General features: G+C 54.5%; 1 protein-coding gene across 1 annotated transcript in view; it reads right to left on the bottom strand.

Annotated features, from left to right (window-relative positions):
• CREB3L1 (cAMP responsive element binding protein 3 like 1) overlaps positions 1–26,489 on the bottom strand; it is a 35,809-nt gene extending 9,320 nt beyond the window's left edge. Inside the window, exons 1-4 of the mRNA XM_035012671.1 lie at positions 25,934–26,489; positions 6,855–7,083; positions 4,135–4,319; positions 746–824 (exon numbers count right to left, since the gene is read on the bottom strand). Of these exons, the coding sequence (XP_034868562.1) occupies positions 746–824; positions 4,135–4,319; positions 6,855–7,083; positions 25,934–26,035 (595 nt within the window). The 5' untranslated portion in view covers positions 26,036–26,489. The remainder of the gene's footprint in view (positions 1–745; positions 825–4,134; positions 4,320–6,854; positions 7,084–25,933) is intronic.
• Between the last annotated feature and the right edge of the window lie 649 nt (positions 26,490–27,138).

Below are 27,138 nucleotides of genomic sequence, written 5' to 3'. Positions count from 1 at the left end.
GAAGATGCTTTACGGACTGAAGGGCACTCTACAAGATGATGTGTTTTCACAATGGCCCCTTTCTACCTTCTGTGAATATTCTCTCCGAGGGAGTGAATAGCGTGAGGGCGAAGCTTGGGTCTTACTCATCTTTTTAAACCTTGTGCTACTCAGCCCAGGGCCTGATACATAGTATATGCTTAATGAATGTTTGATGAACTAATGAGGTAGGGTTGGAAAGATTCAGTTAGCCTATTCTCCTTCTGGCCAATCCAAGAAGCTTCCTCTGTGTTCCCTTCCCCCCGTCAGGTCTGGGGATGTGCCTCCAAGGCCTCCTAGGTAATCTGCCATCTTTAACCCATATAGCTGCTAGGAAATGGGCCCTCACTACTCCGTGATCTACTTGGGCACAGGACTGTCTTCTCCCTCTGCCTTCCCAGACATGTCCAATGAACTCTCATTGGATGGATGGATGGATGGATGGATGGATGCGTGGATGGATGGATGGGCGGCTATAGAGTGGGCTTCCATTAGTGAATGACAGGAGGGGGATTAGCAAACAGGGTGAGCGTGTCAATAACAGAGATGACAGTTGTAGACTGGGTTAAAAGGGAGCTGGATGGATGGAAAGTGTGCAGAACAGGGAGGAAAGGATATTCTGGGGAGAGACGGGGGCTGTTGAGGGAGATGGGTGGGCTGGGCCAAGGGGGTAGGGAATGCTGTCTGCCCAAGACTGGAGAGGAATAGTCCCTCTGGACACACTTACCTGGTGTCACTTTGAGGAACTGATTCACCTCCTGGGGCTCTGCTTTGATCACTGGCAGCTGAGTCATCTCTCCTGGGGCCTGAGGAAGAGACAGGCCCAGCTCCATGAGCTGCCCTTGAGGCTGTCTCCACCATTCAACCTCCTACCCTCCCTGAGGCTGGCGGTCTGCTCTGCACAATTAAGGAGGTGGCTGGACTCAGGGTTCTGGGTACAGCCCAGAGGGAGAGAAGGCAAGTTCTCAGGCTCGGAGAAGCCAAGTAAGACCTAGGAGAAGAGAATGGTGGCTAAGTAGTTAGTGTAGTTTAGACCTTAAGCTTGGAGAAGGAGGGCTTCTTGTGGCCTCCAAGGCCAAGGCCATCTTTTTGATGGAGGCTGCTCTGTGCTGACTGTGAAGGCTGCATAGGCCTTGGTATGTGGGTTGCCAAGAGGAGAGAAGGAATGTCTGGTGCATTGTAGCTGTTCAGTGAAGGGTAACAGTAGCACCAATGAAGAAGGCCTTAACTGGCTGGGGGATCAGGGTGAGCTCTCTAAGCAGCTCAACTTGGAAAGGAGTCCGGAAGTATAAATAGGAATGTTCCAGATAAAGGACAGGGCAGGTGGTAAGTGAAAGGAAAAGAATTCCAAGCAGAGGGAAAAGCATCTGCGAACGCACAGAGGCTAGAGCGCATGGCCAGATCTGGAAGCTGCAAGTATTCAGGGTGTCCAGAGTATAGGGGTGTATGTCAGGGGGGAATGGTAGGAAACAAGACCAGAAGGCCTGGCTAGAGGGTGGGGCGGGGGTGGTGGTAGGATTCACAGAGGGTAGAAAGGGACCAGACAAGGAAGTTTGAAACAATAAGGAGTCCCTGATGGGTTGTATCACAAGGGACGGACAGAACTAGATTTATGTTTTAAACAAACAATGCATTCCCATTTCTTTATATTCCCACTTGCTGTTCCAGAAAGGACATCAAGAACAGGTATGGCCTACTAGGGATTTACCCCAAAGGTACAAGTGTAGTGATCCGAAGGGGTACGTGCACCCCAATGTTTATAGCACCAATGTCCACCATAGCCAAACTATGGAAAGAGCCCAGATGTCCATCAACAGATGAATGGATAAAGAAGATGTGGTATATATCTACAGTGGAATATTACTCAGCCACCAAAAAGGGAAATCTTGCCATTTACAATGACGCGGATGGAACTGGAGGGTATTATGCTAAGCAAAATAAGTCAATCAGAGAAAGACAATTATCATACGATTTCACTCATATGCAGAATTTAAGAAACAAAACAGAGGAGCATAGGGGAAGGGAGGGAAAAATAAAACAAGAGGAAATCAGAGAGCGAGACAAACCATAAGAGACTCTTAACCATAGGAAACAAACTGCAGGTTACTGGAGGGGGGGATGGGGGATGGGGTCACTGGGTGACAGGCATTAAGGAGGGCACGTGATGTAATTAGCACTGGGTGTTATATGCAACTGATGAATCACTGAACTCTACCTCTGAAACTAATACTACATTATATGTTTTTTTTTTAAGATTTATTTATTTATTTGAGAGAGAGAGAATGAGAGAGAGAGAGAGCACATGAGAGGGGGGAGGGTCAGAGGGAGAAGCAGACTCCCCGCCGAGCAGGGAGCCCGCTGTGGGACTCGATCCAGGGACTCCAGGATCATGACCTGAGCCGAAGGCAGTCGCTTAACCAACTGAGCCACCCAGGCGCCCAATACTACATTATATGTTAATTAATTGAATAATAATAATAGAAGAACATGCATGGCTTCCTGCACATGATTATCAGCACGCATCTAGGTGGTGTTCTCTTTGCGGAAGGCACTGTGTTGTTGGGTGCTGGATTTCAGGACCAAGTCTCCCCTCTGGGTCCACAGCCAGCAGAGAGAGGCCATGATATTGTGGTTGGGACACAGAATCTCCAATGTAGGCAGATGAGTAAGAATCACAGAAGGTTCAAGTTGGCAGGGACCTTGGAGATTCTCTGGTCTACATCCCAGCTCAGCCCTCAAAGTGACAGGGAGGGCACTGTGACGCAGAAGGGTGGGTCACCCAGCCCATTACTGACAATGCCAACTTCTGGTTCCTGTGCCTTCCACAAGAGCATCGTGATCTCCCTAGAGTGGGAAGTGTGGGCTTCCAGGTCTTGTAGGCCAAGTTTGGAATGCAGTTCATTATTTCTGCGTGTGGGATTTTTTGTTTTGTTTTAGAGAGGGGGAGAGAGGTGGGGGAGGGGCAGAGAGAGGGAGAGAGAGAATCTTAAGCAGGCTTGATCTCACATCCCCGAGATCATGACCTGAGCCGAAACCGACAGTTGGATGCTAAACCAACTGAGCCACCCAAGCGCCCTGCAGCTCATTATTTCTGACGGTGTGATTCTGGGCAAGTCGCTTAGCTCCTTGAGCCTCATTTTCCCTCTCTGAGGCATGTGCCCAACCTCCCAGGACTCTGGCGGCGGTTGCTGCTGCACCTTCCCTTCCTGCTTCGGCAAGGCCCAAGGAGTCGCTGAGCCAGTCTTGGAGATGGTCACAAAAGATCTTCCACCTTTACAGGTGACCCTTGGTCCCCTAGGTCAGTGCAGGGGTGGGGAGGGGCTGATCTTGGCCTTTGGCCGCATGCATTTTGATCAGGTGAGACGTGTGGCCAGCAGGGGGCAGAGCCAGTCAAACCCCCAATCTAGGGATTTTTAAGACGGCCCTTTTGTAGACTCAGGGCTTGAAGCCCCTTAGAGGCAGCTCATGCTCCCATTTTACAGATAAGAAAACTGAGGAAGAAAGAGAAGGTAACACGCCCAGAGCACAAATGAGAGCTAAACTGGGACCCAGGCAGGGCCTGGAGTCTGGGCCTCACATTCCCAGGAGGCTCTTCAGATGTCGACCTTGGATCTAGAGTTGAATGCTGTTATCTATGTATCATGGGGGGTGATGGGGGGCTGACCGGAGCGTATGAGGTAAAAAATATCGATCTCACAAACATATACAATTGAAATATTGACAATGGTTGTATTCTCATTTTGGTCATTCTTTTTAAAAATCCCGACACTTTGAGACAGCTATCTGACCTGCGCTCTCTCCATCTCTGAGACCCTGGACCGGGCCCCTGATGCCCAGCTCTGCCAGGGCCCCCGTTAGCTTCCTTCGGCACGCAGTGAGGGGCCCAGCTTACTTCGAGGGTGCTATGGATTGTTCCCATTCTAGGACGGCCAAGGGGCAGCCCAAGGGGTAGGCAGAGGCCTGGTCCAGGAGTTCTGACCCTCAGCCCCCAGGCTCACATTGTTCCCAGTCCACCCAGCCCTGGGCTACACAGGGCTTTGAAGGCCTCTTCCCACAGAGACCCCCGCCTCCCCCGGCCTCCCTCCCTCAGCCCCTGGGAACAGTCCCCAGGCTCACCTGGTGGGGGACGGGCAGCCTGGACAGGGGGCTGAGGCCCAGCAGCGGGGTGGTGGCCAAGGCGGCAGCAGCTGCCATGGCCGAGGAGGCGGCCAGAGGGTCCACGGGCAGCTCCGGGCTCTGCTCCTGCTTCACCATGACGGAGCACAGTTTGTGTCCCAGCACCCATGCTCCATGTTCCACGTCTGGGGAAGGGGGCAGGACCAGGCTCAGGGGACTCCCCGAGCAGAGGGCTCTGCCGCCCTCCTCCCGCCGGGAGCTGCTCTAGACTGGGCTGAGGAAAGATGTAGTGTACAAACAGGCAAGGGCAGAGAGGGGCGCTGGGTGAGGTAGGCTGGGGCCAGAAGAGGTGGGGCATCTTCTTTACTCTGCAGCTCACAGAGCAGGCGTGGACAACAGATCTGGACCCCTCCTGACTGGCCGTGTGACCTTAGGTAAGTTGCTTAACCTCTCTGAGCCTTAGCTTCTTCATCTGTAAAAGTGCCTGACAAGAAGTAAATGCTCAATAAATGCTAGCTATTGTTAACACAATGACTGCTAGTCAGTGAACATTTGCTGAGCACTGTGCTAGGCGGCGGGGGACCTGGTGAGAGTCGCAAGCAGTTTTAGTGCTGCTGAGGAAGGGGAAGGTGGGCCCAGAGAGGCCAGCAGGGGTAGTGTGGCCTTGGAGACTGGGCTCACAGCTGCGACTTTGTCCTAAAGGTAACGAGGGAAGCACTGAAGGGTTTTAAGCACGCTCAGATTTGTAATGTCGAAAAAAATCATGTTGTGTTTATGTGGAGACAGGCCTGACTGCAGGCAAGGTGGAGGCCGGGAGACTCGCAGGAGGTGACAGTCCAGCGAGAGAAGATGAAGCCTGAGCAAAGTGGGGATGGAGAGGAAGGGACATGCTGGAGACAAATTCAGAAGGGAGGATCCACAGGACCTGGTGACGGGGTGGGGTGTGTGTGTGTGAGGAGGTGGGGGTGGGGAGGGCATGTGGGTGGTGAGATGTGATGATCAGGTTTCCCAGGGTAGTGTCCACTTCCTGCCTTCTTTGTGAGGCTCCTGGCCCCACCTGGGCCACAGGGCTGGCAGGCATCACCCCTTTTCCTGATGGGTGCCTACAGTCCTGCACTCCAAGTCAGCCCTGCAAGCCCCAGGCAGTGGTGAGGTGAGGCGGGGGTCTGGGGAGCCAATATGCAAGGGAAGGGCCAGGGCGCTCTGGCCTTTGGGGCCCGCTGTGGGTAGAGAGAGGGGGTCAGTGGTGCCTGGTCCCACCTCAGAGACGAGGCCCCACCCTGCTGGGAGCCTGAGCACCCCAGCTCTGGGCCACAGGCTGCCCCAGAGCTCCAGGAACACCCACAATCTTCCCAAATTACAGGGCCAGCTGTCCAGCCTCCGGGAAGCTGCCCCTGCAAAGGGCCCAGAGACAAATTGCTCTAAAAATAGACTTGGGGTGGCCGAGGAGCTGCTGGGCTGGCCCAGCGGGGGTGGATGGAGAACCTACCATGGGAGGAGGTCCACCCCACATGCTGCTTGCCCCTCCCCTCCCTGTCCCCGCCTGAGGACACGCGGACGTGACTTCCAGAAGCTTGGCTGAGAGGCCAGGGCATGCAGGGAAGCTAAGACCTCAGCAGCCCCAGCCCTGAAGCCATTTAAACCCCAGACGGAGTCCCTGCCCTCACAGGGGTGAGCGGGGTGGGGTGCAGAGTCCCAGCTCTGCCCCGGGGAATCTCAAAGACCGTCAGAAGCACACAGTTGTTGAGCTGTCACTGGCTCTCAGCCCTTGCTACATACGACTTCTTTTATCCCTCTCAATAATCCTATGGGGCAGGCACTATTATTCTCCCCATTTAATAGATGAGAATATCAAGAAACTCATTCAAGACCACTGTCCTCTGAAGAGAAAGAGGAATTAAAAATGCTGTTCATTGTGCTAGCCACTCGAGTATTACCAGGACTTTTATACGTACAATGATAATAGCCACTAATTCTTCTTACATATTATGTGCTGGGCACTGAACTGGGTACTTTATGTATAGATTTAAAAACCCTGGCCAGAATTCCTATGACACATATATTACCTTCATTTCATAATTGCGGAAACAGGGGCCAGGGAGATGAAGCAACTTGCTCAAGACCACATGGCAGCACGTGGAGGTGACGCCTCATGATGCACAGCAAAGCCCGTTTGGGTCCACACCCCGTACCCTGCCGGCCCTCGAGGGGGGCGAATGTGATGGTGGCAAGGGTGTGCAGTTTAGCAGCAAGGGGCTCACTTGCTCCCAAGTCCTTACCAAGCATTTTACCGTGTGTGTGACCTAAACCACTCGGCTTTCCTGAAGCCTCGGTTTTCTGAGGAGGGGAAGAAGCTTTTGAGGGACCGGGGTGGGGCACTGCAGGCTGAGATGCCCAGGGGCTCCCAGAGGAGTCACCCCAAACACCTCTTGGAGGAGTGCTACCTCCTGCCCTTTTTTTTTTTTTTTTAAGATTTTATTTATTTATTCATGAGAGACAGAGAGAGAGAAGCAGAGGGAGAAGCAGGCTCCCAAGGAGCAGGGAGCCCGATGCGGGACTCGATCCCAGGACCCTGGGATCATGACCTGAGCCGAAGGCAGACGCTTAACCGTCTGAGCCACCCAGGCGCCCTACCTCCTGCCTTTTTGTTCTCTCTCATATCACACCTTCCTGGGCCTTCTGGGTCTGGGCTGGCCCAGGGTCCTTCTACCCTTTCTTACCTTGGGTGGTGTCCTCCATCTTGATGGGCACAAGGGGGCTCTGAGGCGCCGAGTCACCGCTCAGGGAGTAGCTGTGCTCAGCCTGGATGCCTGGTGTGGGGGAGTCCAGTTCCATGTCCAGTAGAGGGCTCTTCTCGTCCAGCACGGGGTCATCAAAGAAACTGCTGAACAGATCGTTGGAGAAGTCCTCCATGTTCTCCGCAAAGTGGTCCAGGTGCTCCGGGAAGTGCTAGGGAAGGAGGAGGGGCATGGGGGCGATCAGCGGAGCCTGGGAAGGGGGCGCAGATGCTGCTGGGGTGGGGCCCCCAGGCCCGCCACCACCACCACCGTCACCACATCCTCTCCATTATTCTTCCCTCCGTCATTAAGGCCACCACCGTCCCCACTCCCCATATCCCCAGGACCAACTATTATCATTTCTATCACAGCTGGCACTGCTGTTACCCCCGCCTCTCCCTCCACCCCCCGCTGCCATCTCCAGCCTCACTGTCATTATCCTCAAGGGTGAGCTGGGGAGGGCTCAAGAGCATCCCCGCACCAGGCAACAGACTACCAGGCTCTCATTCTGGCCCTGTGACCTTGGTTCAATCGCTCAGACCGCCTGAGTCTGTTTCTCCGTCTGCCCTACTTCATGGGAAGACTAAGGAAAGAGTGTGTGTCTACGCCAGCAAGTTCACATCCCAAAGGCAATATTGGTGACTTTCATATCTTTTGCTCGAGTGCAAGGTGGTGGGATTATCAAGGCTGCTCCTCCCCTCATTAGCACAGTCCTCACCTGTCCTCATGCTTCCAGACTCTCCGCTTTCCAAGACTTTCTTTATGCCAAGCGATTAGGCTCTGAAGCCATGTTACTTGGGTTCGAATCCTGACCTTGATACTTCTAGCTATGACTCAGTGCTGATGAGACTGTGGGTGGTGACTCATTAATGGGTTGTGAAATCAATCTAGTAGGTCACAACCAGGATTTAAGAAAAAGTAAAACAGAAAAAAAAATAAGAGTAGAAAATACCAGACTGCACTTCACATAGTGAAATTAAATACCTGGTGAGGTTTTCGTCCCAGTTGTGTGTGTGTGTGTGTGTGTGTGTGTGTGTGTGGACTCAGTAATGAAGTAAAATACATTTCTTAGAAACAAAAAAGTCTGAAAAATATTCGTCTCTGAGATCTTGGGAAAGTTAATTAACCTCTCTCTGCTTCATTTCCTCCTTTGTACAGTGAGGATGATAATAGTTTCTGTCAGGATTGTTATGAGGATGGCCCTGGGTACATAATACTCAACAAACATTGCATCTCATTATTAATAAAGCACCCGGTGGCTGGTACATAGTAGGTGCTTATTTTTTTCTCTCTATAGAATTATAAACATGTGCCTATTGAATGCGTTTGCTGGTAGGTTGGAAGAGATGGTGGGAGGGGGGGTTGCTTCAGGTCCTGGAGTCCAACCTGGTGAATGGTTAACGACCGGCTTCTGGGGGATTGATTGGTTCAGGGTCAGAGCTGGTGGCCCTTTCTCACATGGAATACTCAAAGCCTGCCCCAGTTCTGAAGGGGTGAACAGAAAAGCCCTCTGAGAACAAGCTTCAGAATATTTCACTTCTCTGTGCCTCCGTTTCCCTATCTGCAAAGGGGAAATAATAGTTCCACTTCATTGGAACTGTCATGAAGATCATGAAGATTGTTGTCATGAAGATCAAATATTTGTTAGGTGCTTAATACTCACCTTATAGGATTATGAGGGTAAAATGAGTGAAGTACACACACCACTTACACATAGAACACACACACATTAATGCACGTAGCAGAATGGTGCCTAGTATGTAGTGAGTACTCAATGGTTGTTAGCCATTATTAGTATGAAAACTGCAGCTACTCAAAGCCAAACTCCGGGCTTGAGCTGAGTTGAGCTGAAGAATGATCAAAGAATCAAGGACAAAATAAATGCAGAAACCCATTGACTCAGGTACTCTCTCCCCTTTCCCCAGTTTGCCAGAACTTATCATCTACCCTACATTTTTACTGTGATTTTATTTTTTAAATATTTTATTTATTTATTTGAGAGAGAGAACGAGAGCACGAGAGGGAAGAGGGTCAGAGGGAGAAGCAGACCCCCCGCTGAGCAGGGAGCCCGATGCGGGACTCGATCCCGGGACTCCAGGATCATGACCTGAGCCTAAGGCAGTCGCTTAGCCAACTGAGCCACCCAGGCGCCCTTACTGTGATTTTAACCTTCCAGAGTGCTTTAAAAAGCACGACTTTAGTTAATCCTCACGATTACCCAATGAGATAAGGAAGTTGCATATCTGCATTTGACATATAGGGAAACTGAGGCCCAGGAAAGCCAAGTACAACAGGGAAGTGTCCACAACCCCTCATTGCCCAGTCCTTCCCCAACTGTAGCAGACATTCCTCTGTTCAAGAACTGCCCGTTGGCCAGGCTGAAAACTCCCTGAGGCAGGATCTATATCTTGTTCACCTGCTGAATCCCAGCCCCTGGCCCATGATAACTATTGTTGCAGGGACATGGCCTTGTACCCCAGAGGGCAATGCCATCAGCATGTCAGTTGTTCATCAGGGCCTGGGCTGAGGCAGTACCAGGAGATACTAGTACTAAACACATCTCTAAGAATAACTGTGATCCCACACTAAGGCCATTTACAGGGTACCCCCCCCAATCATCCAGCCAGCCCCAGGCAGGATTGTGCTAGCTACACCCTCTGCAGGGCCTGGGCCAGCCCAGCTGGGGGCGCTTTGCCCCTGCTCTCTCAGGGTCTCTCAGAGGCCTGGTGTGGGGCCCAGTGGGAGGGTGTTGTGAGGAAGGAGGGCAGTGAGTCAGCCGCTAAGGTATTCCTCCAGCAGCTGCTTCTCAGGCGATAAGGGTTTGCCAAGCCCTTTCCTGGGGCCTGGGAGAGGAGAAATGCTTCCTCCAGTCTGGGCTGGGGTCCCTGAAGGCCTTAACTCCAGGCAGATGAGCCAGGTCCTTCTAAGAGACCCCTTTCGGGGTGTCCACAGAAACCTGCTCAGGGAGCTCAGCTGCCCCCTTTTGTGGGCAGCCCCCACCTGCTGGAAATGGCAGCCAAGACCCAGCAGGATGGAGCTTCCAGAGGATGGGAGCCAAGTGGAAGGGGAGGGCGGCCAAGGGGCAGGCAGGGTGGGAGTGGAGGACACTCAGAAAACCCGGTCCTCTTTGCTCAGGGCTTCCTTGTGTGCTGGTCGGACCCCTCATTGGCAATGGTGGGCATGTCTCATCACCTCCAGGCTAACCTCCTGCTCATGGAAGCAGGCCAGAAGGGACTCCCTTCAGAGAGTTTTGTAGCCTGATTTCTATCTGGTGCCTGGCTTCTCAAAGCAGCTCAGTTATGGCTGATTGATATCACATTAGAGACAGAAGGGACCTGAGAAAGCCCATGGCCCTCCCTCTTGTTCCTCTCACCCCATTTCCTAATGAAGAAACCAAGGTCCAGAGAGGGAAAGAGGCCTACCCAGGGTCACACAGCGAGTTGGTGATGTTGAGGGAGGGGGTCCTCTGAAGCTCTGAGGCTGCACAGGAATGGGGGTCACCTTCTTGTCCTCTCACTTCTTCCACGGTACCCACCCTCCCCCAACTTTGGAAAGCCCACTCTGGGGATCTCAGGCCTCCTCAGCTCCAGCATGCCCAGGTTCCCCCCCAACCACACCCAGCTCTACCTCTAGTTCACACGCTAGAAGCTGAGGTTTCACTACTATCGGAAGGAAATTATTGCCCTGGGGGAGGAAGGGGGGGTCTTAATCTGTTACAGAACCTGGACTGGATCGCCTGACGGAGAAACCAAGCAGCACTCGGAGATCTTGGAGGATAGGAGGTTTATTTAACGCTGGCGGGCTCAGAGGAGAATGATCTCCAAAGGTCTGTGCCCGGAGCACAAAGGGGGTAATTTATACACTTTTACTTCCGTGTATGTGGCACTTTCCCGCGCCGGGCAGGCGGGGCAGGAGGGAAAACCCCGAACGGCCCGGGACTGGGATTCCCTAGCTGGCTTGGTCGGCCACCTTAGAACACAGATTTCCCTTATCAAATCTATAAACAGCAGGGGGTCGTGGGTCAACGTTCAGAGGGGGATAGGGTTCCATGGGGCTGGTGAACCTTCTGGGGTGCCTTTCCAGGCAACCGGGATGGGAAGCCAGAGAAGGAAATATTATGATTTGTTTCCCTCCTCGTTAAAGACTTTTTCCTACAGTCATGCCAACATAAGCTCCTTCTCGGAGGCCACGCGCAGTTAACCCGGCTTCTCTCTCTCTCTCTCCCTCTCTCGCGGAGCGGTCTCGGACAATGCTGCTCGCAGCCCCCCGCCCCGCGCACACCTCTCCTAGCGGCGCCCGCTCCCGGAGCCCGGGCTCAGCCGCCAGCCCTTTAAATGTAAAGAAGGAGCGGTCCCACGAGCCGCTCGCGGCCCGCCAGAGGTTAACGCCTGCGCACCGGGGCGGCCCCGCGCCGGAGTCAGGCCTGCTCATTGGTGCGACCCGCGGAGCTCCTGACCAATGGGAGGAGGCTGCGGGCAGCCGGCGGCGGCGGCGGCGGCGGCGGGGCGCGAGCGAGGAGCGTTCTCCGTTTCGCGCACCGCGGGGGCGTGGGAAGGGCCCGGAGCGCTAGGTCCCGCTGTGTGTCCTTTTCTGCGGCAGAGGCACGACGGCCCCTTGGAGCTTCCAGGGGGCCGGCAGCCCCACGCAGTCCCAGACCCTTATGAGTTGCACGGCCCCCGAGCAAGCGGGGGGAAGTGGAGAGGGAGGGTCTCTTCGGAAGTCCCTGGCTCGCAGGGGAGGCCGCGCCGCAATTCTTATGTCCCTTGGCGGCTCTTCCAGCTCAGCTCCTTCCGTCCCTCTGCGAACAGTCCTACCACAGGGCGCAGTGACGGGGCAGCGGGTCCTTGGTCGTGCGGGGAGTGGGAACGCTCCTGGGGCCGTAACAGGACCATCTGAAGCTCCTCTCAGTTCCCCTCCCGTAATTTCTCCACTGGGATCAATGCAGAGAGAGGGAAAAGCTCTGGGAGTGCAGCTGTCTGAGAGGGTGTGTGGGAGAAAGTTCTCCCCAGACCTGGGGCAGCCTCAGAGCGCCCCCTTCCCTCCGCCCCTAGCCCCACGGCGCGTGCACCCCGGGCCCTGACTTCTGCCTCTCCCCTCGCCCGCGCTGATTCAGTCTGTGCTTCGGGAAAGGAGGGAGGAGACCAGAGTGGGTCCAGGCTGAGCTGTGGGATAAGGAGTGGGAGGGGGGAATCCCGAGCCCGGACATTCCTTCCGAGAGTGAGCTCTGGGGAGAGATGGGAGGAGAGTCCTCTCACATTTCCTTCCCTCCCCCACAGACTGGGCCACATGCCCCCCTCCCCCCCATACTGACCCATACATTCCGGGACGGTTACTTGCCTCGTGGTCACTAGAAAATCGACCCCATTTCAAGCTGAAGGGCCATGAGTCTGAGTCAGTGCTGTGCCCTGAGTGTGTGGATATGTGTGTGGGTGGGGGGGAGGGGTAGGCTCAAGGGAGACAAGGAGGGACTTAGGGGAGGGGAGGTGGGCCCCTGGGTATCCAGTTGTCAGGCCCTCCCTGTTCTTAAGCATCACCATCCAGGCATTTGGGGACCCCCTTCCCAGAGCCAGAATCAGAGGTTGTCCTGTGAAGGGAAAAAGGCCCTGGACTCAGACTTTGGAGGCCCCAGTTCAAGATCCAGCTGTGTTCTGGGGCAGACCTGGGCAGGGGCAGGTGGTGTCTCCTGGCCAGGTCTCAGTTACCCCATCTGTTATAGACCGTGTTCCTGAGGCAGGGCTGGCAGGCAGGGACAGGGTGAAGTGAACTAGTCTTCAGAGAGTGGGCTCTTTTCCTCTGTCCTGGCCTCCCTGGGGACTGGGAAGGGATGGAGCCAGTTCTCCGGTCCCTGGAGCCAGTCCTCCGGTCCCTGGAGCCAGTCCTCCGGTCCCTGGAGCCAGTCCCTGAGCCTTCCTGGCAAGGGCATGGGGGTTAAGGGGGGCGCATTGTTCCAACCTCCAACCTCACTCTCATCCCCCATTCCCCACAGGCCCAGGGAAGGCGGCTGCTGAGGTTTCATATTTTCCCTCTACCGAACTATTCACCACAGAGCCCAAGTCCAAATAAGCAGAAATGCTTCTCTCTGTGTGTATGTGTGTGCATACGTGTGCGTGCGCTAGACAGACATGGGCTGTGAGGTTCCTTCTTACACGGGGAAACACCACTTTTCTGATACCACACAACGTGAGATCCACATCCACGGACACATTCCACATACAGCCTGGCACACACCCACTCACGGGCTCCCCTAGGCTGACACCGGTAGGCACTAAACACAGCCCCAACAAGGACGCCCTCCTCAGGTGTGATCAGATGGACACACATTCTCCTGGACACACACACACAAATGTGCAGCCACCCCAGAGATGGTTAGACACGGCCCCGCACCCTCTCACTTGAACACACACAACATGTCACACCACCACAGAACTAAATGCTGACTGCGCCAACCCACATGCCTGAGTCATATGACCCCCAGCGAGGGAGCTTTGGGAGTCCCAGGCTCGCCAGGGGCTGGGACAGTGAGGGCTGGGACTGGAGGAGGGGATGACACGGGGACTGAGCTTTTCCATGCGTGTGCTGGAGAAAGGAAGGGAGAGCGGAACACGCAGGCTGGCACCCACCACAGGCTGCTTCCATGTGCGCTGCAGGGCCTGGGGAGGGCATGCACGTTCTCCATAGCCCCCAGCCCTGTTGGTCTGGCTCTCCACTTCCCTCTCCTGACACTGGTAACCCTTCCCTAGCCAGGTCGCAGATCCCTCAGGAAAGTGGAGAGCTGGCCTGCAGGTTCCTGGCCAGCCCCTGGCATCTTCCAACCAGGCGGCCCATGTACTGTGGCCCAACCCTGGGGTTAGTGCCAGGTACTGTCTGGGCAGGAGGAAGCGGTGGCAATGAATGCCGTCGCCCAGGGCTGGGATTAGCTGTGACTGGCACCACTGAGGGCCCAGCAGCCCACAGTCTGGCTGCTGGAGATGTCGGTCCGTACACGGTGGCCAGAGGATCCCTGTGGGACAGCTCAGGACACTGAAGACTAAGTGCCAGGGCTGGCACTGGGGACCTCTGGAGAATAAGGGCATCCAATCACAGCCATTTATTCATCACTTATGTATTCGTTCAGTATTTACTAAGCACCTACTACGTGCCCAGGCCTGTGGATATAGAGATGAACAAAGCCCAATTCCTGCTCACAAAAGGCTTTCTGACTAGCGGTGTGAAATACCCCATTGGTGAAGGTAAGTCTAAGGCGTGAACTCTGATCGGTCTCCGGAGCATTCTCCACCTTCCGTTAAGAGGAATCTTCTAGCACATATGACTATGTGACTCTCCTCCTCAGTATCTATCGATGACTCCCTACTGCCCTTAGGATAGTTTCCAGGTCCCTTAGTATAGCTTGAGATGCTCCAGCCATACTGCCTCTATGTCTTGCTGTGTCCAGTTCTCAGGTGTATCTCCAAAGCCTAGCATTGGTCCCAGCACGTGGTGGGTGCGCAGGTGTTTGCCGAGTGACTGACTGCCTGATGGACTGAATGAGTGGGTAAATGAAGGAATGTGCCAGTGAGCTAATGGACTGAGGCCTTTCTTCTGCAGCTGAGCCTCCAGGAATGACAGCCCTGAATTCTGCTTCCATGCCAGCTTGCAAGCTCCTGGCCTCCTTCCCTCTGCTCCTCCCTAGTGGGGCCTGTTGTATCCAGGTTGTTGTTTCCCAAGGCTTTTTTGTTCTTAAGCCCCAGACAGACCAGTTCCTGGGGACCAGAGTCCCCCCACCCCCCTCAGTGCCGTAACAGCTGCCCCCAGGGTTTGACTAGGCCCAAGAGTAGCAGCAGAGCCCCGCGGCCACCCAGCCAAGCCGCGCTCGGGAACCCTGGCCAGCTGGAAGGCCCTCCTCAGCTGGAGCCTGCCACCCGGCTCTGGCTGGAATTCCCTTGGCCTCTTCCCTCTCTCCAGTGCACTCAGCGTTCGGCCTCTGGCTTCCTCAGCTGTCCCGGACTGTCTGAGTTGTCCTCAGGTTTTATTTTTGGAAGAAGCTGCATTCTCTCTCCTTATTTACTCCTTTCCTTCAGGGAAGGTGTGGGACCCCTGGGTTCGGCTGGGGATCAGGCTGTGGCTCTAGCCTCAGGGGTTTGGACCTCACTGGAACTCCAAGGGAGGGGACCTCCAAAGACTCCTGACCCATCAGACGCTTCAAAGCCAGCTGCCTCTGTTCTCCTCCCCCCACCCAGTGTGTGACTAATGCTTGCCCCTGCCCTTCTTGAAGAGCCCCACAACAGCCAAAAAAAATCATCACCATTTTCCAGCTGAAAAGAATTCTGGCATCACTGGGTCCATCCCCTTTTATTGACAGAGGCAATGTACTTCAACGGTTAAGAGCAAGGGAGGCAGACTGATGATCCAGTTCTAATCCTGGCTCTGCTACTTACTGTGTAGCCTTGGGCAACATTCTTAACCTCTCTGAGCCCCAGTCTCGGCTCTAAAATAGGGGTACTGATCTCTAACTACTAGGTTGGCTGTGAGGTTTCAATAAAGGATGACATTTGTAAAGTGCCTGACACAACGCAGGATGCGTGGAAGGGTCTCACTGACCTGGAGCTGGTATTATTACTATTATTATTATTACAGAGAGGAAAACGGAGAGCCAGGGAAGGGAGGGGACTTGCTCAGGATCACACAGCTTGAGGGAAGCGGCCATTTCCAGAGTCTTTCCTCTGTCTCGATCTCCCTTCCAAGGAGAAGGGAGGGACTGGCATCAGCCTCAAAGAGGAATCTCCTTGAGTCAGCCGCATGGGCAAACCCCTGGGTCTTTGGTGTGGGCCTCCTACCGCCATGCCCAGGCCCTCCTCCGGGGCAGGCGTTTCCCCCAGGGCCTCAGCGGCCTCGTTCTTGCTCACTGGGGATGAAGGGTCTGGGGAGGAGACCCCCGCACTCAGCCCCAAGGTGGACCTCAGGCCAGCGGGACTCTGCGAGGAGGGGGAGTGCTGGGTCCTGACATCACAGAGTAGAGAAGCTGGAGCTACAGCCATGCAGGCCAGCTGGGGCCCTTCCAGCACGTCCAGATGTCTCAGGAATGTGCTGAGCTGGGAACTACCTCGCTCCTTCCCTCACCACCCCCAACCCCTCATCCCCTCATATGCTTGCTCAAGCTCTGCCTTCGCCCCACCCCCTCTACCCTTTCTCTTTCATCTCTCCCCAGGAGGGCCTCCTGTCCATGGTCCCTCTGGTACCTGGCCGTAGTCTGGCTCCCTCTCGGACCTCTTCAGAGGTCATTGAAGGCAGGAGCCCTTCCCCTTCTGCAGACCCCATGGGCTGACCATGTGGGGTGGGGGGAGATGGGAGCCTGAGCTAACTGGGAGGGGAAAGTTCTGAGCAGACAGTACATGCCAGATCCCAAATGTGGAACTGATTTGCAGCTCTGGGAGAGGAAGGGGTGAAGGCCTTGGGGCAGCGGAGGGCAGGGCTGGGCCTCTTCTCTGGGAGGATGATGAAAGGGGCTCTGGGCATCTCGTCCCAGCTAGCTGGGTGTGAGGGCCAAGGAGGTGAGGGTGCCAGGCTGGGCTGGCCTCAGAAGGAGGGCTCAGATCCTTCTAGAGGGCCCTGGGCCCTACAGGGACATACCTTGCCTGAGAGTGGAGGGTCCGGAGCTGCAGGAGGGGTGGGGGAACCCCATTAGGGCCCTGGGGTTGGGCCAGGAGGAAGGACTCGGTTCAGGCTAGAGCTCTCAGCCCTGAAGAGGGAAGCCTGTTCCTTTGCGAGGGTGGAGTCGCCTTGGGCCTCTCCAGGTCAGCCTGGCCCGAGGGCTGGGGATGAAAGAGCCTGATGGGAACTGGTACTCCTGGCCCAGTGTGAGAGTCACATCAGGGCACAGGGTGGAAGTCAGAGAAGAGAAGGGACCTGGGCTTAGCTACTGCCTCAGGCTGCTCCGACTCAGGGAGGGCCCACAGTCCTCTCTCCCTTTGGGCAGGGTCCCTCAGCATCCAGGCAGGCTGACAGCAGATTCCTAATGAACCCTAGACCTCCTAGCACTGAGACAGTTCAGAGTTGTGGGGACCACAACTTTGTCCAGCTCAGAACTATCACTGGCTCCCTCCTGCCTGATGAAAAAACTCCCAGCTCCTAAGCATGACATTCAAGATCTGTTGTACATGCATCTCAACTTACCACTGTAGTTGGAGACCCTCATCTTTCTCTTCCCTCCATCCTAGTTGGATGACCACTCCTAGCTCCTCAAAACTGCTGTGAGCTCCATTGCCCCAGGGCCTTTGCTTATACCATTCCTTGTGTCTGGAATGCCTTTGCCCTTTATCTCTTCATTCCAACTCCTATCATCCCTTAAGGCCCAATTAAAATGCCACTTCCACTAGGAAGCCTTCCTTGGTTGCCCACCTGTACCACCTGATGTCCCTCTTGAACCGCCATAGCACTTATAGATTGTTGGGTTACTGGTCAGTATCATGCCTTGAACTCTAAGTAGGCACAATGGGACCCATCTCTCCTTCTGAACTTTTATCTCCTTGAGGGTAGGATGCAGGATGGAGTTCATCCTTCAACCCTCTGCTGGGCCTCACACAGGGCCTAGCATATAGTGTGCCTAATAATGAAAATAATAATAATAACAGCTAATGTTTATGTCCCAGGCACTGTTGTAGCTCCTTCCATGTAGTATCTCATTTAACTTTCAGAAGATAAGGTCGTACCCTCATTTAAAGTTGAGGAAACTGAGGCACAGAGAAGTCAAGCAGCTTCCCCAGGTTCATTCATTTAGCAAGAGGTTGAATCAGGATGTGAACCCAGGCTCTGAATGCAGAGCTCATGCTCTGAAGCAAACTGATTGCTGAAGGAGTGGCTGATTCTCTGCTGCCCCATTCTCAACACCCCGTGCAGAGCCAGGTACAAACTATGGCTTCAAATTCCATGCAAATGGGGCCCCACTTGGGGCCCCAATGTCGCTCATCCCTGGCCATCCCCTTCCTGAGGCCCAGAAAGAGCCTTAGGAAGGGGTCTGGCATCTTTTGTCTGTACTTAAAAGAGCCTTCCAGCTCCCAAGAGGTCAGACAGACAGGGAAATAAAATCTCTACAACCAGGGCTCATGAAAGGGATGGAGAAGGTGGGACCCTCCTCCAAGGACTGGCCAATGCTGGGGACCTTCCTTCCAGGCCATGACAACAATAATCAGAATAAAACGAGTGGCAACAACTATGGTTTATGGAGGCCTCACTAGGTGACAGGCACTGTGCTAGGCCTTATCTAAGTGAATCCTCATAAGAACCCTATGTTCTGGGGCGCCTGGGTGGCTCGGTCGGTTAAGCGACTGTCTTCGGCTCAGGTCGTGATCCTGGAGTCCCGGGATCGAGTCCCGCATCAGGCTCCCTGCTCGGCGGGGAGTCTGCTTCTCCCTCTGACCCTCCTCCCTCTCATGCTCTCTGTCTCTCATTCTCTCTCTCGCAAATAAATAAATAAAATCTTTAAAAAAAAAAAAAAGAACCCTATGTTCTATGGTCATACTTTATGGATGAGGAAAATCAGCTGCGAGAGGTTCAGGCACCTGTCCAAGTTCACACAGATGACAAATGGTGAGAGCCAAGATTTGCTCCCAGGTCTGAGCCATTAAAGGAGACCACTCATGGCCACCACACCCCACCTCTGGTATGTTTTTGAGGTATTAGCTATCTGACCTGTGGACTCGCTGTCTGGTCAGGTTGGGTCTGGGAGTAGGCACCAGGTCTCAGGACATTCCTGTTCAGAATCTACCCAGAGTGGAGTGGATTCAGGGTCCCTAGCACAGCTCTCCCCCGAACTCATGTGGCTTTGAGAGACCCAGATATTCAGAGCTGGGCCTAGATCTTCAATGGTGCTAGTGAGTACACATGTATCTATTTTATTATCCTTTATAATTCATATGCATGCACCATATATATTCTTTTACGATACAAAAGTCTAGTATGGTAAATTGAAAGGTAGATGTGGAATTTAGGTTAAAATTCACTATTTCAATAAAAAATAAAATCCACTTTAAAAAAAAGTATCATTAAAGTTGTAAGTGTGAAAGTGTCCTTTCTTCCACTATCTGTTCATCTACCCGTCTATCCATCCATCACCCCTCCCCACTCCTTCCTTGTTTTCCTTCCTTCTATCCATCCAACCGTCCATCCGTCCATCCATCCATCCACCCGTCCATCCATCCATCCATCCGTCCATCCATCCATCCATCCATCCGTCCGTCCATCCGTCCATCCGTCCGTCCATGCATCCATCCGTCCGTCCATCCATCCATCCAATAAATAAGCATTTCCTCAGCACTCAGTCCCTATAGCTATAACTAGACAACAAAGTAATTGTCTGATGTTCCTGCTCTCAAAGAATTCTCTGTCTAGTTCAGCAGTGAGGAAGCCAAGGCCCAGAGAGGGGAAGTGATTTGCCCGAGGTCACACAGGGAGTTTGGGGAAATGGGGTGAGAAGAGGTGAGGAGAGGTGAGGACGGTCCAGGCAGAGGGGCACACAGTGGGCAAAGCCTTGGGCCTGCCTGCCTCTGAAGCAGGTCCCCTCAGTGGCTGCTTTAAAACTGCCTCCTGGCTCTCCGTGAGGGCCTGAAGAGCCTGCCTTACTCCTCTGCTGCTTTCATTTTTGTTTTCCTTTTGGAAGGGGAAAAGGGGGACAGCTGCTGCTGTCCACAGCCCAGATGTGTCAGCCTCTCTGGGATGGGTGAAATGGTGCCTGGGCCAAGAACCAAGGGCCAAGGGCCAAGGGCCAAGGAAGCTGCAGTGAGGGCTCAGTCCCGGGAGAGTTGGGAGAGGACTCACAGCAAAGCTGGCAGCAGGGAAGCCCATTATTGCCCCAGTGCTCAAGTTGACCTTGTTGGTGATATGCTATGTCTAGGTCATGGAGATCAGACTCTGACATTCCAAGGAAATCGATCCCTTTGACCTATTTTCTGTGACGGTCAGAGTTCTGGACCATCTCTTGCACCTCCCAGCCTCTCCTGAACCAGACGCCCCCACCCTTACCTTCTCCCCCATCCTGGTCAAGGGTCCTGCCACTTATTCTGACTTCCCCTCGTCTGCTTGAGGGGGTTACACAGTGTCCCAGCCAAAGCAATGCTCATGGTCTTGACTTAACTCCACCCAAATCTTCCTCCTCTATCCTGCCCCCTGGAGCGCAGAGACTTCCAGAAGAACAGCTTGTTCTCCAGCATCTGGAGCTGGTTTCTTGAGGGAGGTTCGGGGGCAAGCCAGGTCCCAGAGAGGGATGCTCTGGGAGGGCCTCTGTACTGGGATTTGCAGGAGGCACATGGTATGGGGAGGGGAAGACACAAGGTGGGGGTGTCCTTGGTCCTCTCCTCTCCTGCCACAGTAGCCAGGCCAGGCCAGGCATATATAGACTCTCCTGGGGAGTCCTGGGAGCTACAGAGAGCGGAGGTCCAAGTTCCCAGGTGGGCTGGGGAGCAGCATCCCAAAGTGAGTCTGAGGACAGGGCACAGGATGGGCGGGAGGGGGGGCCTCTGCTCGGCTCTCACAGGCCACGCAACCCGCTGGCTCTGCTTCTAATGCTCCGGGCATCCAAGGTGCCCTGACGGTGGCAGTGGGTGAGAGTGAAGGCGGGGCCCCTCTGATATCAGAGAGCCCAAACTTTCCTCGCCCTAGAGAGCAAAGTGCAAACCAGAACGAGAGAGAGAGAGAGAGAGAGAGAGAGAGAGAGAGAGAAGATGGTTATCTCCCCAACTAGACTCTCTCCATGGGACCCCTGCCTCCTTTCCAAACTCTGCTTTCTTATCTGCACAGGGGACACTGATACCTCTATATGCTCAAAAGAGACAGTGCCTTCCAGCAACTCCTTTGCCAATAGGGATGGGGCCATGAGGGACGGCGTGTGCCAGGTCACCTCCTCTAAGAAACCCTCTGTGACCTCCATCTTGGCTGGACGCTCCTCCTCGGGCACCCGCCCTGCTCTGCTCCATCCAGCGCCCCGTGGTGCTGCAGCTTCGCCTCTCTCTCATGGCAGTGGCTGAGGTCGCTATGCGTAGTGACCAGCAAGGGGCTCCTTCTGTGCCCATTTGTCAAAGGCCTGGATGCATGTACTGAAGAACGACCAAGCGAAGCCCCAGCTGGTCCAGGGAAGCCGGAGGGACCCCATCGTAGTTTGGGGTACAGACAGCATTTTCGTGGGATCCAGCATCCCCATCACCCTCAGGGCTGGCCAGGCCAGGACCCTGAGAACCCCGGGGCCCCTTCTGGAATGAGCAATACACTTCTCGAACGCTCAGGCCTGTCTTTTAAAAAACATTCTCCCCTTCCCTTCCAGGGACTGCTCTAGTCTGAAGTAATTTTCTCGACAAATACAGTAAATCCTTGAAATGGAGCAAAGTCCACTACAAGGCAACCCAAACTTGGCTCTGTCCTCTGCCTGGGGCCCACCTCAAATAAAGGTGGGCAAAACTCTTATCTTGGGGCGGGATGGTTGGTAAAGAAGTGATGCAGTTGTCCTTCTCTGGAGCTTTCTCAAGTTGGTCTGCTGCATGTGGTAAGGTCCCACGAGCTCTACTTTGGGGCTTTTTGCAATAGTATGGACCAACAGAAAAACGCTGCTTTTCATTGCTCCTGAAATAACATAACTCCACATTTTACGGGACTGAAAATTTTGGACGTGGCTTCTTGTCTCTTATGGCAGAGTTTTACCATATTAAGCACCTATTTTGTACCACAGCACTGGGCTAGGTTTATGGCAATGAACAGAACCGACAGGGTCTCTGTTCTCACGGAACTTGCTTTCTCAGTGGAGGAGATGGACAATAAGCCAATAACAGAGCTCTACACTGGAATGAGGGCTATGAAGACATCAAAGGGCTGAAACAGAAAATGAGAGGGGGCCCCACTTGAGGTGGTCAGGAGCTTGCTCTCAAGAGGTGGCATTTGGACTAAAGAGAATGGGATGGAGAGAACTGGAGGGAAAGCATTCTAGATGTCAGGAACAGTACATGCAAGTACATGCAAAGGCCCTGAGGCAGGACTAGAAGAGACTTTGTTTGAAGCTGGGTGAGTGTGGATCCAGGAGTCCCAGAGCAACCTGAACAAGAGAAGACTGGGGAAGATGGAAGCCCTAGAGCCAATGTTCAAAGATGGAGCTGAGTGGGGCTTTCTAAGCCACAAGTTCAGATCTGCTGTAGGTCAACTAATTATACATTATCCTCATGCAGGGGCTCCGGGGTTCTGTGCATAGGAGGTGGATGGCTCAAGGCAACCACAACTCCCTGGAAATCATGGCGATCCCTTCCTGAATCTCAGAGACAGTATGGGTTGCAGGATCCTGATGGCTAGGGGCTAAAGCACCCTTTTTCCTCCTCCCTAAAAATATGTGAGGTCTGGGCTGGGCCCATTTAGCCATCCTTGGTTGAGGCCCACTCTGTGTCAAGCACTGTGTTGGGCCCTGGGGATATCGCCGCGAACAAGACAGATAAACCCCTGTCTCAAGGAGCTTGTATCCCAGTGGGGGAGGCAAAAACAAAACAAAATACCCCTGCCCCAAACAAACTCAATGTTTTGGAGGAGGACTAGGTGTCTGGGGAGATCTCCCTTCCTGAGTTGGAGCCCTGAGATTTTGGCTTCCCCACTGATCCTTTTCTAGGGGATTCTACTCTGAGACCAGAGTGCCTTGGCCCTTAGGTCCTCTTTCCTGTTGGTGAGAATTTAAAGAGACACACACACACACACACACACACACCCCTCCCCTTTTAGGGGCTGTTAAAGGCCCACACACAGACATAGGAACACCCAAATGCACATACTTCTCTAATCTCCCTAATCCCCCAAGGCCAGGGTGGTGATGGTGGTGGTGGTGGTGGTTCTCTGTTTCCCTATTTAGCTCCAGAGAAGCTGGGCTATGGGCCTGGTTTAGCCCCCACACCTCCCTTCCCCTGGGCTGGTCCCTGGGTCCTAGTCATTCCCACACCTGGCCTCCCCAACTGCTGGGAGGTAAATGAATATACTGGGCAAACATCCTTGCAGCTTCCTGCTGCTCCCATCTGAGAAAATAGCACTCCCCTTCCTCCTCCTCCTCCTCCCCACACCCTCCCAGCTGGGGCGTCTCTGGGATCCAAAGCCATTTCTCTCTAGAGAAACTAGAGTCATCCCCTCTCCTTAGCCAGAAGAAGACAAGAGGCACAGAGACCTAATATCTCTATCTGGAGACACAACCTGTTCTCCCTCTGGTCCTTTATCCCAGTTTCCTGAGCACCAGACCCTATCTCATACCTGCCCAGGGGCTGAAGGATCACAGGATACAGGGGACAAGGGCTCTCCTGTGGTCACATCAGGAACTGTGGGAGGGTGGGGGAGGGAGAGGGAGTAGAAGTCCCGCACATCTGGCAGGAAGCACAGCCCCTTCTGAGGGGTGTCTCCGAGAATCACACGGATAAGCTGGGAACAGCATGAAGGTATCTTCATAGAAGGTAAAAGGAAAGCATCCCTGACCCCTCCAAGCACACTTGACTTGAATTGCATACTCATTCTGTCTCTGCCCAAGCGAATGTGTATTTCTTATAGAGTTGTGTCCAGTGTGAGCATCAGAATTTTGGGTTCTTGCTTTTTGCATGGAGCAACAGACCACACACATTTTCCACATGACATTATGGTCTTTATCTGGATTTTTAAGCAGGATAGTGAATACCCGGTTCTCCATCTTCTAGACTGAGAAACACACAGACCCTATCCCTTCCCATCCTTACCTTGGAAACATTTCCCTACCCTCATGCAGAATGAAGAGGGAGCTGGGGGTAGGGTTGGTTATGTGGTCCCAGCTGTAAGGGATCTTAGACATCTAAGTGGAGGCACCAGAGAAGGAAAGTGACTTGCTCAAGGTCCCACAGCAACTCGTTGCTGCATAGTTCTTACCACCACCCCATCTAGTTTCTGGAACAAGTTAACTATAGAAACTTACCTGCCAGGCATTTTCCTCTATTAATTTTTAATTAATTTTCTTACCACTATGGGGAAGGATCTATACCTCCATTTTTCAAATGAGGGAACCAAGGCCCAGAGGAAGAAAAGCCACCTGTCTGAACTGCCCAGCTGGCTGGTAGCAGAACAGCCAAGAACCAAATCTCCTGGGAGTTTTTGGTCTCTCCTCTTAGAAATCCTTTCCTCTCTCCCTGCCTGGCCTGGCCCTGCCTAGTTCAAGGTCAGCCCCCAGCAGGGCTTTCCCTCCCCAGTCCCAGTGCTGGATACCACTGTCTAATCCTGCCTCCTTTCCTGTGCTGGACCAAGGCCCAGCTGAGCAGCTGGGGACACAAGGCTGAATGGAGGAGCAGGAAGAGGCTGTAGGCGGCAGAGTTCATTCAGAAGAAAGCCCCACTCAGCTGCTGAGGGCACTTCACTGTGGTGGTGGGGAGGGCTCTACCACCCGCCTTGGCTGCAAGGCTACACGCTCCAACAAACACCTCTCCCTCTGACCAGTATCTGTTACCAACTCCAGGAGGGGTGTACGGAACCCCCAATCCCTGCCACTTTATTCCTAGGATCTGTGCCAGACCATCCTTAGAAAGACCTGACCCAACCTCTCCCCACTTTATAGACGAAGAAGCAGAGGACCAGGCTCACAGTGGGATGCCCAAGCAGAGGCAGGCCTAGAACCCTGCTCTCCCCACTACCAGCCCAAGTCCTCTCCCCTTCTCCACTTGGCCTGTGTGCCGAAGTGTGCTCCCTTTGACTGGGACCAGGGGCCATCCTCAGAAAGCAGGGTGACCCAGATCTCCCTAATGGAGGGCTGGGAGACCTCACACCCCATGCCTCCCGGTCAGGTTCCTGTCCCTTGGCTTGTTTCCCCACCATCAGTCTAGAAGCCTGGGACAACTGAAGTGGAAGTCCAAGATGCCCAATCCTTGAAAGTCTCTGTGCATTTGGCTCTTATCTGGCCAAGTTTATCGTGGTCCCAGGAGCTAGAGGCCAGCCAGCAGAGACCCGTTAGGTGGGGTGTGTGTGTGTGTGTGTGTGTGTGTGTGTGTGTGTGTGTAGAGAGAGAGAGAGAGATGGGCAGTTTACTGCACGGGGTGTGTGTGTGGGGGAATCCCACCAGATTCCCCAAATTGTCCACATTTCAACCCAGCAGGCCCTTCTGAACCCAAATATTTTCTTGCGTTTCGGAGCCCATGTCCCTCCCCCCAGAAGGGTTTTAGGGCTGAGCCTGAGAGAGGGAGGAAGGGAGGGAAGACGAGAGAGAAGCCACGTTTCCTTAGGGAGGGAGGGGAAGAGAGAGAAAGAGAAGGACAAGCTCACAGACAGACAGTCACGAAGACACAGGGAGAGAGACAAGGTCAGGGAGACATGAGGGACAGAGGAACACACCTAGAGACAGAGAGATGGGGAGATAGATCTCCCCCCTCCTGAACGATCACCCTGTGCTGCCCTGACCATCTGAGCGTGAGCGTCAGGTCCGTCTTTGGGGAACTCACGGAGCGGCCGCGGCAGAACCCCTAAGTTTCCAGGACTGGCTCAGAACCCGGGTACTGCTCTGGCCCCCCAAGGGGCGTCGGGTCCCTGGCCTTCCGAACACTTCCCTGTGCGCCCCCCAGCGGAGAACCAGTCGCGGAGCCACCGAGGTCCTAAAGGGGGCGCAGGAAGGGGCGCCGCCACTTTGCGCCCAATCTGGTCGGGGGACCCCGGGAGTGGGTGGACGACGGCTAGAGGACGTGGGAGGGGGCAGGATTGGTGTCTCTCGGGCTCATATCCAGGGATCGGCTGGCCCGGACGCCTCGACGTCCCCTTCCCCTAGAAAGCCGAGGTCAATGTATCCGCGGACGGAGCCCCCAGGAGGGGTGCGCATTAGCGCAAGCTCAGAGGCTCCGATCCGGGTTCGGGGTCTAGGGGGGTGTCGAGGGATCTGGTCTCCGAATCACAGAGCTCTCAACACGTGTCTCTCGGGGACCCTGCACCGAGCCCCCCTCCCCCGCTTCTACCCGGTCCTTCGGGGAGGGGGGAGGTGAGGCAGGCGCGCCGCGAAGAGGGGTGCGGAGTGGTGGAAGGGGGACGTAGACCCTTCGTCTTACCGCATTGTTGAGGAAATCCGACTCGTTCAGGTCCCCCAAGTCCAGGAAGCTGGATCCGGGGAACAGCCTGTCGGCCGGGAAGGGCTCCAAGACCGCGTCCATCGCGGCCGGCTCCGGAGACCCCCCTTGCTCGGGCTTCCCTCACTCCAGGGCGGCGGCGCGCCCGGCCCAGAGCTCCTGCCTGAGCGCCGGCTAGCGGGCGGGGGCAGATCCGGGGCAAAGCCCCGGGGAGGCGCGGGCGGAGGCGGCGCGGCCCCGGGTAGGGGGCGCCGGGGGCGCGGGGGCCTTAGGGCAGCGGCGCGGAGCTGGCTGGGCTCAGGGGCCCCGGGCGCACCGCGAGCATTTAGCCGACTCCTCCTCCTCCGGCTCCTCCCGGGGCACAGCTGGCTTCCATGGGGAGCCTGGGAGTGGGGCTGAGGGCTTCAGGAGCCCCCCGGACAGGGTGGGAGCGGGGGGTGGGGGAGCTAAGCGCTCCCCCGGGACTGGGTGGCTGCCCGGGGCTCTGCTCTCTCTGCGTCTCCCTCTGCACGGCTTCTGTCACTTTCCTCTCTGTGAAACCGGGAACCCCTGGCTGGTTAGCCCAGCTGGCCGAGGCGCCACGCCCCCACATCAATATTCACGATAACTTTCATATTAATGAGAAGAGGGAGCGGCCTGAGGAATGGTCCCTCCTCTTTTATTTTTTTTTATTTTTTTATTTTTTGGTCCCTCCTCTTTTAAAGAGACATCTGCAAGCTAATCTTCCTTGCCAAAGTCTCTGTTCTCTGGAAGATCAACGTCGGGGCTTGGAGCAAAATTATCCTGGAGCCAATAACTGTGTTCCTGGAACCTCGGCATCTTGTTGAGGCTTTGCCAACCACTCTCCCATAAGTTCAGGTGGGAGCTGAGTTATTTCCATTCTTCCAGCCTTATGCTAGAGCCTGAACCAAATCCAAAGTGGGGCAATTCCATCTCATGGGCCCCTCAACAGATCTCTCAGTGGGGAGATTTTTCACATGTCTCCTCCTCCAGGGAGACTTCCTTGGTTTGCAGGCTGGAGCAGTGAGCATCCTAGACACTCGAGAGACACGGTGCTCTTACCTCCGTTGTGGCCTGTCAAATGTGTTATTGTCATTGTTTGCTCACGTGTCTTTGACCCCACCGGACTCTGAGATCCTTCAGGGCAAGGAGTGTATCCAGCTTTCTTGTTTGTTGAAAGGGCCCAG

The sequence above is a fragment of the Mirounga leonina genome, unplaced genomic scaffold (genome assembly GCF_011800145.1).
Source record: "Mirounga leonina isolate KUSES-001 unplaced genomic scaffold, KU_Mleo_1.0 Mir_166, whole genome shotgun sequence".
NCBI lineage: Eukaryota > Metazoa > Chordata > Mammalia > Carnivora > Phocidae > Mirounga > Mirounga leonina.
Note: the sequence above shows the minus strand (reverse complement) of the source record. Positions and strands in the feature narration are given on the sequence as shown.